Source organism: Manis pentadactyla, chromosome 8 (genome assembly GCF_030020395.1).
Source record: "Manis pentadactyla isolate mManPen7 chromosome 8, mManPen7.hap1, whole genome shotgun sequence".
Taxonomy (NCBI): Eukaryota; Metazoa; Chordata; class Mammalia; order Pholidota; family Manidae; genus Manis; species Manis pentadactyla.
In genome coordinates, this window is record NC_080026.1 from 127,134,085 (window position 1) to 127,149,825 (window position 15,741).

The 15,741-nt window shown below is 46.0% G+C and overlaps 1 protein-coding gene across 1 annotated transcript; it reads right to left on the reverse strand.

Moving 5' to 3' along the window:
- Nucleotides 1-9,087: 9,087 nt before the first annotated feature.
- Nucleotides 9,088-14,634, reverse strand: SPMIP5 (sperm microtubule inner protein 5). The gene is made up of 5 exons (XM_036898502.2): nt 14,165-14,634; nt 11,626-11,844; nt 9,969-10,155; nt 9,353-9,453; nt 9,088-9,233 (listed from the first exon to the last, which is right to left on the reverse strand). The coding sequence occupies exons 1-5, from the start codon at nt 14,217-14,219 to the stop codon at nt 9,088-9,090; spliced, it is 708 nt and encodes a 235-aa protein (XP_036754397.2). The 5' UTR covers nt 14,220-14,634.
- Between the last annotated feature and the right edge of the window lie 1,107 nt (nt 14,635-15,741).

Sequence of the window (15,741 nt, forward strand, 5' to 3'; positions counted from 1 at the left end):
ATGAATTCTGATTCATTCTAACAGGAGAGCGCTTCACACCTTCACCAGCACGGTGAACTGTCTAACCTTTTGCCAGTTTGGTAGGTAAAAGTGCTTTTCCTTTAACTGTAATTTGCATTTGTTTCATTATGACTGAGGTAAACATCTTTTCAGTGTTTAATGGTCTTTGTATTTCTTTCTCTGTGATTGTCCAAATTGTTTGGTAATTCTAGGCATCTTCTTGATATAATTTTTAATCTAAAGAGCTCTTTAAAATTAAGAAAATTGGAATATTTTGTTAACTGCAAATATTTTCCTGTTTATCCCTTTCCCTGGTAGGAAATGGGAGGTCAGTCAGTGGGCTCAGGGCAGCCTTTCCCAGAGCCTATGCCTGGCCAGGCTGGGCCCCGTGCCTGCATAGACGTTTCTGTAGACACCATAATCCTGGGGGATGCCCAGAGGGCTCTCGCCACCTGAACTCACAATGAGTCAAGGCCAGGTGGGGCGGCCAGGCCCAGGTTTCCCGATTTCCTTCCTGAGCCACATATTGGCCTGCATGGTCTCCATTCAAGGCCAATGAGCAGGCAGAGTCTGTGCCCAGATCTTGGGGGCTCAGTGCCACCCCAGGCAGAGCAGATGGGGCTGTGCAGTGCGAGGCCCTTCCAGCCTGACCTTCTGCCCATGCACGGCCTCCCAGAGCCCTGCCAACCTGCACTCCTGTTCCTGCGGCCCCTGTGAGTAAACAGGCTGGTGACAGGGACAGGGTGCCGCTTTCAGGGTCTGGGGCATGATGGTGTAGGGTGTGCCACTTGGACGGAGAATGGGGTGTTCACTGCTCAATGCTTAGCATCCAGAAATGGCTTCATTTAGGATTCCATGAATGGTGCCGTGATCACGGGGGCTAGTGCTGGGGATCACACTGCAGGTGATTCATCCCTGGGGCCGAAGAGGAGGGCAGAAGGGGCCCTCCCTTCCCAGGATAGGGGTGCTCATATCTCATAACTGAGTATTATGAGTTGGCATTTTTGCACACCTTGGTATTTTCCTTTCATTCTCCTTTTCTCTCTGTATTTTCTGACTTCTTTTTCTTGAAGCCCTATTACAGCATATAAAATCCGGACCTGGTGCTGTGAAATAGGTCCATGTCTGAGACCTACTAGAGTTCCTAGATCTTAGTCCTACTACAAATTATACAGCAGGTTCTCAGCCCTGGCTGCATATAAAGGGGGCTTTAAAAGAAACCTCATGTCCAAGCCATACCCCAAACCAATCAATTTCTGGGGTGGGGCCCAACACAGGTACTTTTTAAAGCTCCCCAGGAGATGACAGACAGAGCTGAGAACTACTATGTATGTCTGTTTCCTTCTAAAAAGGAGATGGCACTGTCTTTCTCATCTTTTACACTTACCACTTCTCTGAGTGTGATGTGGGGCTCCGCAGGAAGGCAGAACCGGCCTTGAATCCCAGCTTCGTCTCTGTCTACTTCTGCTCCTCCTGCATGGGTGGCTGCGATGATTAAAGATCAACTATGCAAAATGCTTAGCACAATGCGTGGCACAGATAAATATCCAATAAGTGAAGCAGGAAGGGCAGGCAGAATGGTTTATTCTTTAAGAGTAACAGAGAGAAAATGACCAAGATTACAGACAACCGCAGCCTTACCGAAAGGTATTTGAAGTGAATGCAACTAAGGATTAGTATTCAGAATCCTTAAAGAAAAGGACAGCCCCATAGAACGATGGACAAAGGGGGCTGAGCAGGCAGGGAACAGAGGGAACCTGAATAATAAATGCTTGAGATTCACCTTCACTGGGAGAGTGGATGAAAGCAGCAACATGACATTGCACCCGTCAGATTGTCCAAAATATAACTTGGAAGATGGAAAAGAATGTACTAGAGTCCATATGTATCCACATGGGTAGAGCCCCCAAAACTCCTGTTGAGGACAAAAGCAAGTGTCAGGATACAACAGACCATTTATGTACATTTTTAGTCACAAAATACTACTACCCACTGCATCTGGGGCACAAAATATCAAAACATGGATATGTAGAATCCTTTATCAGTAATGCCATGTATTTGGGGTTACAATTGGATTTGAAGCAAATATGACAGTAGGTTCATCTTTGTGGTGTTTGTCAATGTTATTTTTTTGTAGTTTTAATTTTTATCCAAATTTAAGAGAAAAAGAAGAGAGAGAGAGAGGTTTATAGTATTTTGGAGTTTAGAACCTGCGGCTGACAGAAGGCGTCACCGGTGAAAGGTGACTGGGTGGGTTTCTATGACCCCAAGATGGTCCCACATCTGCATTTGGATTCAAATCTTGATTTACCTGCCACTGTTCCTGAGACGCATAAAGAGCCTCCCTCCTCTTTGTCTTGGGGACCTGTGTCTGTCACACCAGAACCCTCCATCTTTGGTCTCTGACAAGCCTTGTACTTGTCTCCGGTGTCATGCTGTCATCCCTGTACCAAATGGCACTACCGACGAGGCCCAAACCCCGGACCTGGACAGCTCCCTGCTGTGGAGCCAGCCGAGACCACAGCTGGGTAGACAGCTTCATTTCTTAGCATTTACCTGCCCAGGCACAAACCACATAATTCCACAAAGGTCTCACTGAATCAAGATGTTAGTGGTAACAAAGGTGTGATACAAAGCCCTCTGTTAAGAACCAGGGGTCTTCATCTTGTCTTCTCAACCTCCATAGGGGAAAAATAATGAATACTTTACAAAGCTATTTCATAAAACGTTATGTTAAATGCACAACAAATTACTTTTTCTTTTACTAGCTTTTAATGCTAATAGTGCCACTTATTCCTGACCTTCAGAAATATGAGATATTTTAAAAGACAACATAAAAAGAGTTCTTGTTTGAAAACGCAAGCTACTTCAGACTGCATATTATTACTTATAAGTATAGCGTGTGCCGGCATCACTCATTTGAGCGTCCCATTTGTATCTAACTGGTATATATTTCAGATGACATTTATTGTTCTCCTGCATACGTGTCAAATTCCTTAATGATGACTCTGACAAAGGCGTAGAGCTCGGTATATATAAATTACATCTGCTACCATATAATCAGTGTTATCTATTAGAATGCTATTTGTGACAAATCATGTTCAAAATAAAAATTGAATTGATTTTTCTGTTATTTTAATATTGCACCCCTCACAGCAAGCCTTTGATTGAATCTTAAACACTTTAATGCTCTATTTTTGTTTGAGGCAGATCAGAAATGGAGTTTGCACTATTCACAAAGCTAAAACAATTTGTGAAATAACAAAATCAAATTTCAAAAAGCATCTTTATTTTCAAGCCAAGGGAATAAATTTGGTAAAGCTATCGTTACAGAGTACACAATTTAACAACGAAAGCCTCACACGCACATTTAATTTCTATGCATCCATTTTCATCTAAATTAGATTTTAACTTTAATGCACTGTATGAAAAGCCTCTTCCAGGCCTTTGTTTCTACCTTTTCTCTCAAGCAATTGCAGGCTTTCTCCTGGTTGATCTGAGCTCCAAAACACTCACCTTTTGGATGGTGGGTTTGAGCTATGTTCTCAGTGCTCTGGGAGCACAGAAGTTTTGTTTCCCAGATCCTCCAAAGGGAACCCTCACAGGGCACCCACTTGACCCAAATTACTTACATAATAAATCACTTATGACTAGACCCTGGTTAGCATCATCTCCTCGGATGAACTTGTGGTTTAGGGCAGGGATTGGTGAATGTAGGCCCCCTGTTTTTGTGCAGCCTTCCAACTAAGAATGTTTTTCACATTCTTGAATGGTTTTCTTAAAATTCAAAAGAAGAATACTCTCTCATGATATATGAGAATTATAGAAAATTAAAATGTTAGTGTCTATAAATAAGGCTTTATGGGAACACAGCCACAGTCATTCATTTACATGTTGTGTATAGCTGCTTTCTCGCTAAAATGGCAGAATTGAATATTTGAGACAGAGACCAGTTGACCCACAAAGTCTAAAAAATTGACTCTTTGGCATTTTACAGAAAAAGCTTTCAACCCTGGTTTAGCAGGAAGGGCCTAGGTAATTTATGTCCTTTTAAAAGTGTTGGCAACTTCAGGGCAGGAGGCTGAGATGGCACTCAAATAAGATGGCCGCATTTGTGACACTAAATCTCATAAAGAGGTTTTATAGACACATTGGCTGAAAGGGCCTCAAAATGTTCATAAGGAGATAAAAATGAGGAACATGGTCAAATAAGAGAAACCAAACAACCCCAAGCATCACAACACTGCAGATATGATAGGTGTGGACACAGATTATAAAGTCAGTCAGAAATGCCCTTTGACAAACAGCTTGAAAAATAACTTAAAGCACTCACTAAAATTGTGTTTTGGTTAAGCAAATGGAGGTGGTTTTAAGTACAAGGGTATTGGGCAAGGAGTCCCTTGCCCAGGGACAGGGTCATTACCCAGACCTGAAGACAGGGTCTGGGGCAGTAGAAGGCTGAAGGAGAGGTCCCGGAGGGTTGTGCATGGTGTGACCTTCAAGAGAACACATGCCAAAAACAAGGCCTGAAAAACTTGGGTGTCCAGCTCCTCTGGGTCTCGGAGAGCCTGGTGCCCCTGTCAGATGGTACCCCAGGCGGCCACGAAAGGTGCACTGCATGCTCCCTCTCAGCCTTCGGAGAATCCAGACAGTACCGGTTTGAATCCAAACATGAATGTGGGCTTTTGCTGGGGGCACATCAACTTCCCTTAGGGGGCCATCTGCGTGGGCATCTCACCCATAACTCACAGGTATGCTGTGTGCACATCAGGCTGGGCATGGGGGCACTTGGGATATTTGTGAGGACAAAGGCAGGAAGGTAATGTGCTTAGGGAACCCACATGCCTTTTGGGTAAGAAGGAGCCAAGAGCCCACGTGCGGTGGGACAGGAGGCTGATGAGGAAGGCCCAGGGCAGGGCAGGGAGCCCAGGCCTCTTTGCTGAGCCTCTTAACTTTTGTCTTTGTGTTGGTGTTTTCTAGTGCCAAAAGCTTGGTCAAAAGAAAGCAGAGGCCTCTGAGTTTTAAGCCAGCAAAATACATGCCATACACTTGGTGTGCATTATTCCATTTAATCCTCTCAAATAACCTTACAAGGAAGGTATTATTATTATTGCTTTTTTAACAGAAAACTGAGTGAACTTGGAGTCATTACATTTCTCACTCAAGAACCCTCAGTTATATGGCACAACCCAAACTAAGAATCCCCAAAGCCCAGCTCTCAACATCCTTTGCCCCATTCCATGGGCTCTGCCACTCCTATCATACTTCGTGTTTCTCATTTATCCTCTGACCATTTTTCTTTCGAAGTGATTTGATGTTGAAACCATGACTCTGATTCAAAGTCAGGTTTGTGTTACCATGACAACATCCACAGAGGAGGCCCATAGGACATTTCAGTGTGGCATGAAGGTCAAGCGGGCAGACCCCGACCTCAGGCTGCCTAGGTTCAAATCCTGGCTTTGCCCTTTACTGTGTCTGTGATCCTGTGCAAATTACCCAACCTGTTCTGCCTCAGTTTCCTCATCTGTAAAATGAAAATATTTATGCTAAACAATATGCTAACTAAATGACACTAATTAAATAAGCTATTCCAGGTAAAGGGCTTAGGCCAGAGCCTGACACAAACATGTTTATAAACTCCCGTTGCTGTTTTTATTTTCCGCCAATCAGATGTGCTCTGCCTGCCTCAGGAGAACCCCTGCAGGAAAGCTGCAGCCGTGGACTGAGCCCTTTGTTAGGGGCCAGGAGCCCTGGGTTCTGAACACTTTCCTGTTAACAACCCACTGTGTGAGCTCAGAGATGTCACACCCGGCCCCAGCCCATGTCAGCAATTTTCCCTGGTCCCTTTACCTCAGGGGAAATTGAGAATAGTAATATTTACCGAGCACATGTGGGCCACATTTACCTGCCTAATCTCTTAACCTCCAAACCCATGCTAGTGGGTAGGTGCTTTTCTTATTTTCATTTTACAAAACAGGAATTTGAGGCTCAGAGAGGTTAAGGAAAACATCCAGAGTCACACAGGTAGAAAACCTCCTAGTTCAGATCTGACCTCAGGGCGTCTGACTCCAGGCCACATGCTTCACAGCAGTGCTGGGGCAGAGTTATAGCCGTGATGGAGATCCTGTTTCGAGTCAGCCAGTCACCACTCCTAGGAACAGGGAGAAAAGACAGGAAACCGGGTATCCCCTCCTAACATCCAGCCTCTAGGTGAACTGTCAATCTCACACAGAAGGAGAAAGAAATGACCCCAAAGGAGCATTTTAATTGCCATGGAAGTCAAACTATCCCAACAAAAGACCCCATTGTCATGAGAAACACACAAACCCTCACCCTCTGTTTCTTCAGCATTTCCAGACCCAGGGAATTTTGTCTTATCAGGTAATGGAATTGTTTTTAGTGGCAAGCATGAGCTCATTACAGATGCAGCTTGTGCTAATAATGATAATTTGCCGTGTAGTAAAATCACCTCTCTACCTCCCCTCGACAGACAATGCTCCAGAAATTATAGGCTAGGGGGAAACAGAAAGGAAGAAGATTAAGGGAAGGAATTGCGATTCGGAACTGCTTCAACAAAAGGAGTTAACAGATTGGCACCTTGAACGGGGTGATCTTAATCATGAAGTTGTAGAAGAATTAGATCTTATTTAACAATTTTTTAGATTGCCTTTATTCAATTTTGTAATTTCTGTCCTTGGGTTGTTGTTTTTGGTTTTTGTTTTACAGCTCAAGCCATTTTTTAAAGGTTAGTAACAAACAAATCAGACAGTGACTTAAGTATTGATTGATACACAATCTGATCCCATGAATGAGATGAGGGCTCCTTGGGAGGAATGTTTCAGTCCTGGCACCCCTTAATTTCATGGGCAAAAATCTCAAAAACCTTGAGTTCAGAGGAGTTGTCTGCATCTCTCTGGGCTTTAGAGAGGGGGCCAGGCAGACACCACTTCCACATCGTTCTTTGAGGGGCCAACAGAGGTGCAGCAGGCTGGACCACACTGCCTTAGGCAGGTGAGGGATCTATCGCCCATCTCCTGGTTTCCGAGTTGGGACCATGGGGTCATTCTCCCAGGGGTTTTAAAAAAACTGGAAAAAATCCTGACTATTCACTGAGCTTTGCCCCAGCCTTTTGCACAGAATGCCAACTACCTTTGGTTGAGATGTGGATTTTTTTCTTTAAACGTACAATCTCTAAAAGATTAAAATCTCTAAAATAAAGATTTTTTAGAAAACACTTTTTCCTGATTATGAAAGCAATACCTGTTGGCTGTGGAAAACTGGAAAAACATAAGAAAATAATAATTAAGGGCACCATTACCCCAGTAACCACTGTTAGCATTATGGGTTAGCTCCCTCCACCCCGACCTCTCTTTTAAACAAAAAACAGATTATAGTGTGTGTACGTGTACACAGGAGTTTGCTGTCATTGTAGTTTTATGGCCTGTATTTTTCATGCACAGTATCATAAATATTTTCCCACCTATCACATTATTTTTTAATAATGGAATGTACTAGAATCTCAGGTCCAGTGGGTTTGGGTTGCAGCTGTGTTTTGTTCTTGTCCATTTCTGTGCCAGGGACCCTCTGGCTGGCCGGTGAAACCTATGAGCTCTTCTCAGAATCACATTTTAAATGCATAAAGTAAAACACATGAGATTACAAAGGAAATTAATTATGTTGAAATAGTATCAAAATATAAGAAAAAACAAATTTGTAAAATAGCCATGTATTTATTTATACATATACTGAATAACAATATGTTAAAGAGAGTAGATATAGTAGCTCTAGTAACTATGATAATTATAAAGTAGCAATCAACATTAACATTATTTTGAGCTGTTTGTAACACATGTCGTATGATGTGAAGTGATCTGTAATTTCTATCAGGCGAAGGTGACAGGTCTGGCTGGGGTCTGTGGCCTATACTCATACATGAAGGAAATACTAAATTTGACTTTTACTAAAAACAAAGATGTAAAATTTTTTCCATCAAAGTTCTTTTTCTCATAAGAGTCAAAGATCTGACTCCTGATTTCCACCCACAGAGCCCTGGGGATGCAGGGAGCCCAGGTAACAATTCCCACCTTGGGGAAAATACCCACAAACGCTTGCTACATCTTTTGGCTCTGCACATCTTGGAGCTGTTTGATGCCAATGGCCTCATGACCCCCTGGGCTGCTTTTGATTTCTTCTGAGTGCCAATGACTCAGAGTGAGATCAGAAAGAGGGCCTGTCAGCGGCAAGAGGAGGTTAGCCAGTGTTATGGGTTGAATTGTGTCCCCATCAGAAGATGTGTCAACATCCCAATTCCCAGAGTGTGACCTCTTTGGGGATAGGATCACTTCAGGGGTAATTAGCAAAGTTGAGGTGAGCTCATCCCAGAGAAGGCTGGGCCCTCATCCAATGAGACCGGCATCTTGGATGGCCCCATGGAGACACAAAGACACCAAGAAGTGCCATTTGATGATAAAGACCAAGACTGAAGTATGTTCCAAGGAACACCAAGGAGTGCCAGCAGACCACCAGCCGGACAGAGGCAAGGAGGGACTCTCCGTTCCGGTTTCAGAGGGAGCGTGGTCCTGCTTGCATCTTGAGTGTGGACTGCCCGCCTCCAGAGCTATGAAACAATAAATTTTTGTTGTCTTATGCCGCCCAGGTGGAGGTGCTATTACAGCAGCCCTGTGAAAGTCAACCCTCTGGGGTCTGCCAGCTGGGCTCTCCTGGGAGCTGGGGCCCCGAACCACCGGGGCTGGGTGCTCATGGCATCTGCGGTGACAGTGTTGGGAACTGTCACCTGGCTCTTCTCAAGGTCAACGTAACTTGAAAATCCCCTCAACAGAAACCTTCAGCATGATGTGAAGTATCCTCTTTATTCTCACATGACAATAAAAGGTCTTTATCATTAATGACATGCTACTGCCAACCAGTAAGGGTGCAGGCAGCAGTTGAAAGGATTCTTATTCTATGAAATTTCCCTAGTGCTCGTCAAGGTGTGGCAGGGGGGGTGGGGGGGAATGATCCTCATGTCAGAACCGTGAGCTTTTGAGCGCCCTTATAGTTCCCTTCTCCTTGGCGTGCTCCCCACTTCTAGCCTTCCGCATACTTTGCTGAGTTCAGTGGTTCTAGATAACTCTTCCCGTTGCATGACACATTTGGCCTCTGAGCGTAGCCACACGTCAGTGGAGGCCTGGGGTCCTCCATCAGGGGTCTCCCAAGGGCAGGACAGCTACCACCTGGAAAAGAAACCATGCCCAGGAATTGCAGGCAGATGGCCCAGATATGTGGAGAAGCAACTGCAAACACCATCCTCTTTCTAAAAATAGTAGGAAGGAAAGAAAGAGTCGTCCAGTACCTGGAATAGAGAAATCCGGATATTCTGGCAGCAGCCCTTTGTGCTGCAAAACTTTTGGAGAAGGGGCAGGAGGAGGTTGTGTAGACCTAACTCCATATATTCTAAAGTAAAAACAAAAATCCTAGAGTTACTCCTTTGGTTAATAATGAAATGAAGAAGAAATATAACCCATGCAGGTTCCTGGTGAGCGTGGTATGTTTATTTCTAATCCTTACAATTTATCCTAAAGGTAAAGATTATCATCTCCATTTTACAGAAGGGAAAACTGAGGTCAGAGAGTCACCCTATACAGTGCCCAGCCATCTCCCTCCATCAACACCCTTTGGCCCTATGTTGCTGCCAGGACAGGTGGCTCCGTTAGGTTTTACTCCCAGCCTCGCCCTGCAAACCAGCAAAGACCACAAGCAGGGCATCTGGAGAAAGCTGAGCACAAGTAATGAGGGAGGGTGGCCACCTCCTGGGCAGGCCCTGCGATTATAAGCAAGGCCCCTCCCGTCAAACAAATCAGACACTAAACAACCCCAGTGCTGGGAGGGGGCACCTGGGAACCCTCTGGCCCAAGATCTGCCTTTCCCCTTGTCCTTGCCACCTGTGGGTGACTCCGTGCCAGACTTACTCCTCATACGGCTTCAGGTGCGCTCTCTTGGCCCGCTCCGTGATGTCCAGGAAGTCTCTGTAGCAGTTTCTGGCCATGACGGTGTATCGTGTGGCACAGCCTAACTCAGTGACCCTGGCCCTCGGCAGGTAGCCTGCCCAGCCAGGGATCGGGGGCTCCTGGAGAGGTCTCTTGACGTCTTTGCATTCTATAAAGAGACACCATGCTGCCTAAGGGCTTTGAGGAGCCACACAGTGGGCAGTGCTCCCAATTAGCTGGCACCCAGCAGTGAGACCCGGCGAACCCCTAGGCTTCTAGGGGTACTAAGGGCAGCTAGCACGGGCTGGCTGATTCTGTGTGCCGGGCACCTTAGTCAGTGCTTTACATACAGTCTCTCTTTTACTTTCTCATAAACCGCATGAAGTCGGCGCCATTCTTACTGGAGGAGACGGATAACTTAGACTAAAAGAGACTCGGCCAAAGTCACATGGCAAGGAAGCGGGAGGGCCATGATTCAAACCTGAGTCTGTCTGATTCTCAAGTTCTTCCTCTTAAACAGATCGATCCTGCTCCTTTCTCTGAGTAATAAAAAAAAAGGCTTCACATGTTGTTCTTTGCCTGTTTACATAAGAAAATCAAGAGCAGCATCCAGGTCAGGAGAAAGCACATGAGATTCAACACTGGGGAACCGCCATCAGGTCATGAACAGCTCTGGCTGGCTGGCTGGCTGCCCGTCGGCAATTTCTAACTTGTGAGATGGAAGATTGCTGGCCCGCCTGCCTCCTTCAGATGCTGTAAGACTCCAAGTAGGCCACTGAGTTCCAGAACCTCAAAGCCTGAAGGCGCTGTGGGGAACATCTAGTCCATCCTTCCCTAACCTGCATGAAGGAACTATAGCCCAGAGAGGGGATGCGAGCTGCCCTAGGTCACACAGCAAACAGGCACAGAGCTAGGCTAAATCCCCAACTCTTAGGCAGATGTTCTTTGCAATGGCTTGGAAACTGTTAAAGCACCAACAAGTGAGTCAGTGTGTGGTCTTGAATAGTCCCCAAACCATTACAGCAATAATAATAAAGGCAATCAGTCCATTACTTTTCCTATAGGCCTTTAGACCTTAAAAATAATCTAGGGCAAATTGTTGTGATTAACAACATTATATAATCATATCATCTGTTGTTTTTGTCATTATTGTGGTTGTTACTAAGGGTAAAACTCTTTCTCATCCAACTGGTACCTGGAGGAGCTGGTTTCAAACCCAGGTGACTTCAGGCAAGGGACAATACTTCTCTCAAAGCCTCATTTCTGCTATCTCTTAAATGGGATTAATAGCTTCCACCTCATAGGATTGTTGTGGGTGGTTAATGAACTAAAGGTGCTCACCACAGAGAAAGCTTCTAAAATGTGGAACTTATTGAGACAGTTGCTGGTGTCCGAACATTTGTGGTGTCCTGCCAGGCGTCATAGTTCCCAGCACCCTCTTCCCTGACCAGAGCTCTGTCCCTCTCCCCCTGGAAATGTTTCTTTCTACATTTTAAGAAACCAAGCCTTTCCGCTTCACACTGCCGCCTGGGGATTTGCAACTGTGCTGGGGTGTGTGCTCTCTGCGGCAATTCAGTGGGCCTGCCAGGCCCTGCCCTTGGGCCCAGGGACAAAGGGGATGTGTGCCCAGAGCCAGTACCCAGCTCCATGGGGTGGTACTGCTGGTGGTACTGGTGCAGGGCCCGCAAGACTGTCTCCTCGGAGCAGGTGGGCTTTAGTTTCTGGGCAGTGGCCACGGAGCAGCGAAGTTCCTCCAGCCGGTCTTTATATCGCTGTGTGTTCTCCTGGAAGGTTTTCAGACAGTGGGACATGTCATCCTCGACGGAGGTTCCCTCGCAGCTAAGGTATGGCACGAAGCCTGCAAAAGCCAATGGAATCAGAGCCTTGAGAGCAAGGGATCTGGAGCCTGCCTAAATGCCCCACTGTGTCAGCCCAGCCTTTGACATTTCTTCTTCAGCCAGCAGCACTGCATTTTCCCAAAGGCCATTAATACAAGCAGTGGTGTTGCTCTCAATGCAGCTCGGCCCTCCCAAGGCCGCAAAAATGACCTTGGAGCTGGGGAGGGAAGGCCCGTTTCAACAAAGGCAATGACAGTAATATTCTGGGATAGCAAAGCCCCTGATGTCAGCCTGCACAGCAGATGGGGAAGGCATTTAATGGACCAAAATGATAGTCTGAGGAGTAATTGAAATTATTCATCTTTTCAGAAAAAACGCTTATTTTCCTTGACACTTCCCAAATGCAATTTGGGATCTTTCTCGTTGGACCATCAGGAAATTGCGGGCTTATTAAAAGCAGAGACCTATTACACAAAAAGGTAAATTCATTATCTGCGAGACCACCCCTGGAACAATTTTTCACCATTTCCCACAAAATGACATATAATCATTACAATTAGTATGGGTAAAACACAACTATTTATTTAAACTGAGTGCTGAATCCTTTGTACTGTAATATTGTCAGAAAAAAAACATTTTTGAAAAGAACAAGTGAGGAAAAACTGCTTAAGAACTTGGTTTTAAACTGCAAAATAAATAAATAACTCTCGATATTGAAGCCCACATTTTGTCTTTGTCCCTAGGTGAAGAAAACCTGACTTAAGAGTTGAAAGCAGAATTCCCTATCTCCTGTTCCCTGCAAGAAGCTGCCTCAGGAAGAATCTAATTACTGTTGTAGGATATATATACGTGATCTTCAAGTCCTCCTACCATCCAGTCTCCCCAACTCTTGGGTAATTAAAAGATTCCTTAATGTCGATGGGGAAACTGTAGAAACCTAGGGACTCTGCCACAGTGATTTATCCTCCATCAGGCCTAATTTGATCTGCATAGATTTTATATAATTGTATATATGCATACATACAGGAATACAAGTTCTTTTCACTGAGTCCTGCTAAGGGCCAAGACATTTTAAGTAGGTTTTGTATGCTGGCTCCTTTAAGCCTCACAGCAATCTGATGAGGAATCTATTGTTATCCCATGTAGTGGACTGAACTATGTTCCCCTAATAGGTACATCCAAGTCCTAACCACTGGTACCTGTGAATGTGACTGTATCTGGAAATAGGGTCTTTGCAGATATAATGAAGGTTTTGGAAATGAGATCATCCTAGATTTAGGGAGGGCCCTAAATCCAATCCCTGTGTCCTTATAAGAGGAAGGAGAGGGAGGTTTGCAAAACAAATACACAAGAGATACTAAACAGAAGACCCCGTGGAGTCATGTGAAGATGGAGGTAGAGACTGGAGTGACACAGCACAGCTGACAAACACCAGGAGCTGGGAGAGGCAAGGATCCTACCCTAGAGGCTTCAGAGGGAGCATGGCCCTGAAGACACCCTGATTTCAGACTTCTAGCCTCCAGAACTGTGAGAGACTGAAGATTGCTGCTTTAAACAGCAGCCCTAGGACACTAACACACCCCTTCCAGATTTAAGTAACTTACTTACAATCACATACATAGTGGCCAAGCAAGGACCAAAGCTTCAGTTTATTAGAATCCAAAACCTGCCCTCTTAGCCAGTAGGACCAGGGTGAGGCTGGGCAATCTTGGAATATTCCCCATACACCTCCCCTCCTAGGAATACCTGCATGTGAGAGCTGAGATCCTCTGGGGACCACTGGGTTTGTCATAGTAATGTGACTTAGTAGTTCTCAGTAGCCCAGAAGCTTGAGCAGAAGGCTTTAGGTAGGGTGACCAATTATCCTGGTTTGCCAAGGACTGAGGTGTGCCTGGGATGTGGGACTTTCCACATCATTGCTAAAACCAGGACCATTCCAGGTAAAGCAAGGCAGTTGGTCACCCTCCCCTTGAGGGACACAGGATGGTACAGGACCATAAGAGCAGCCCTAGTGCAAGACTGGAGAAAGCCCAACTTGGGAAGGACAGTGCCTCGGTTCATTCATTGTGTCTATCCCCACAGCACTGTGTCTAGCCAGGTTGAAATACATTCCATGGACATTAAGTGCTTCCTACATATGAGGCGATGTCCTGGAAGATTTGGCCCACATTATATCTCTCCATTTATCAGAACCCAGTTATCACCCAGTGTCTTATAAGCTAAAGGGCCTGTACTGGTTCAGTCAGTGAAGACAGCCATGGACAATGGGCCAAGGCAGGGACAGTGACCAAGAGCATGGCTCTCCAGCCAGGCACGTCTGCAGGGCACGTCACCACTTACCGCTATAACCTGGTGTGATTGGCAGGTGTCTCATGAAAGTCTTGGAAGATTCCATGTTTTCACTCTCTGTTAACAAAAGGAAGAAGGAAAGAACTTGTCTCGTCAAATGTCCCTGCCTCAAGAACTCCCTGTGTATGAGCTAGTGCTCTAGGGAGTACAGTGACCTTGCCAAGGGGCTGGGGCAGACAGGCAGCACCACATCTTTTTTTTTTTTTAATTTTTTAGGCTATATTCTTAGGAGCATACAAGTTCAATATTTTTTATCTCATAGATCTTTTTTTATTAAGGTATGATTGATATACACTCTTATGAAGGTTTGACATGAAAAAACAATGTGGTTACTATATTCACCCTTATTATCAAGTCCCCACCCATACGCCAATGCAGTCACTGTCCATCAGTGCAGCAAGACGCCACAGATCCACTGCAGGCAGCACCACATCTTATACAAGACCAGTAGACATAGCTGGTTTCGGTTATAAAATCAGTGCCTGGTAGCAAGGGTGTTCACCTTTTACATGAACTTAGAACAGGGGTGCATTCTCCTCTCCCCTGGGGCTTTCTGTCCATCTGTCCTACCAGCAATTGTGAATTGTACACACACTATGGCCACCAGCTACAGCAGAGGAATATATAAAGATGAGAAGCTCTAGGAGCCCCCAGGTAAGGCTCATGAACCTCGGGGAAGGGGAGAGATGGAGTATCCTCACCCCAGAGCCCTTCTTTACCAGGTGGCTGGAATCAGGGTACAGTGATGATTTTTGCTGTCCCCACCACCACCCTCAAGACATCTGGCAATGTCGGGAGACAGTTTTGTGGTCCCAGCTGAGGGATGGGGAGCTACTGGCATCTAGGGAATAGAGCCAAGGGTGCTGCAATGCACAAGATAGCCCCTCAGTGAAGAATTAGGGTAAGTTCTGGCTGGAAGGGATTGGAAGTTTCAAAAGGCTGGCATGGAGTTCAAGATGAGTGAGTAGAGGCAGGGGGTGCCAAATGGGAGGCCATGGTGTCTCCTGAGCTGGACCCCTTCCCCCTTCCAGATAGCCTACAGGGCCGGGTCCTGTGTATGGCATCTGTTGATGCTGCCACGTCCAACCCTGCCAACCCGGTTCATCTCTCAAAGGGCTGCCCTGGAGGCCAGGGCGGGTGGCCTCAGGTGCGGAGGGGAGGTCCACAGTCAGGATTTGGTCAGCAACGATGGGAATTTTTAACACAGTTCAGACATTTACAGAATACTCGCTGTGACGGGGCTGAAGGCGCTTCTGCGTTCTTGTTACATCCTCACAGCCGCCCTAAGGGTTAGCCCTATTCTAGTTCCCATAAATGAGGCACAGACCGGCTAATTTGTTTGAGGGTTCTAACATCCAAGGAAGTCCGAGCAGATGACCTCTCACTCCGAGGGCAGGATATGTAGCCCAGGTGCGCACCGGGGCCTGCAGACCCCTCCCGCCGGCCAGCCCAGAGGGAGGAGGTGAGTGGGGGGACCCAGCTGGGAGTCAGGGACGGCCCCCCAGCCCTCGCCTCGCCCTCTCCAGCAGCGCTCACCTGGCCCAGCCTCTGCGGCCTCCCGGCCTTTG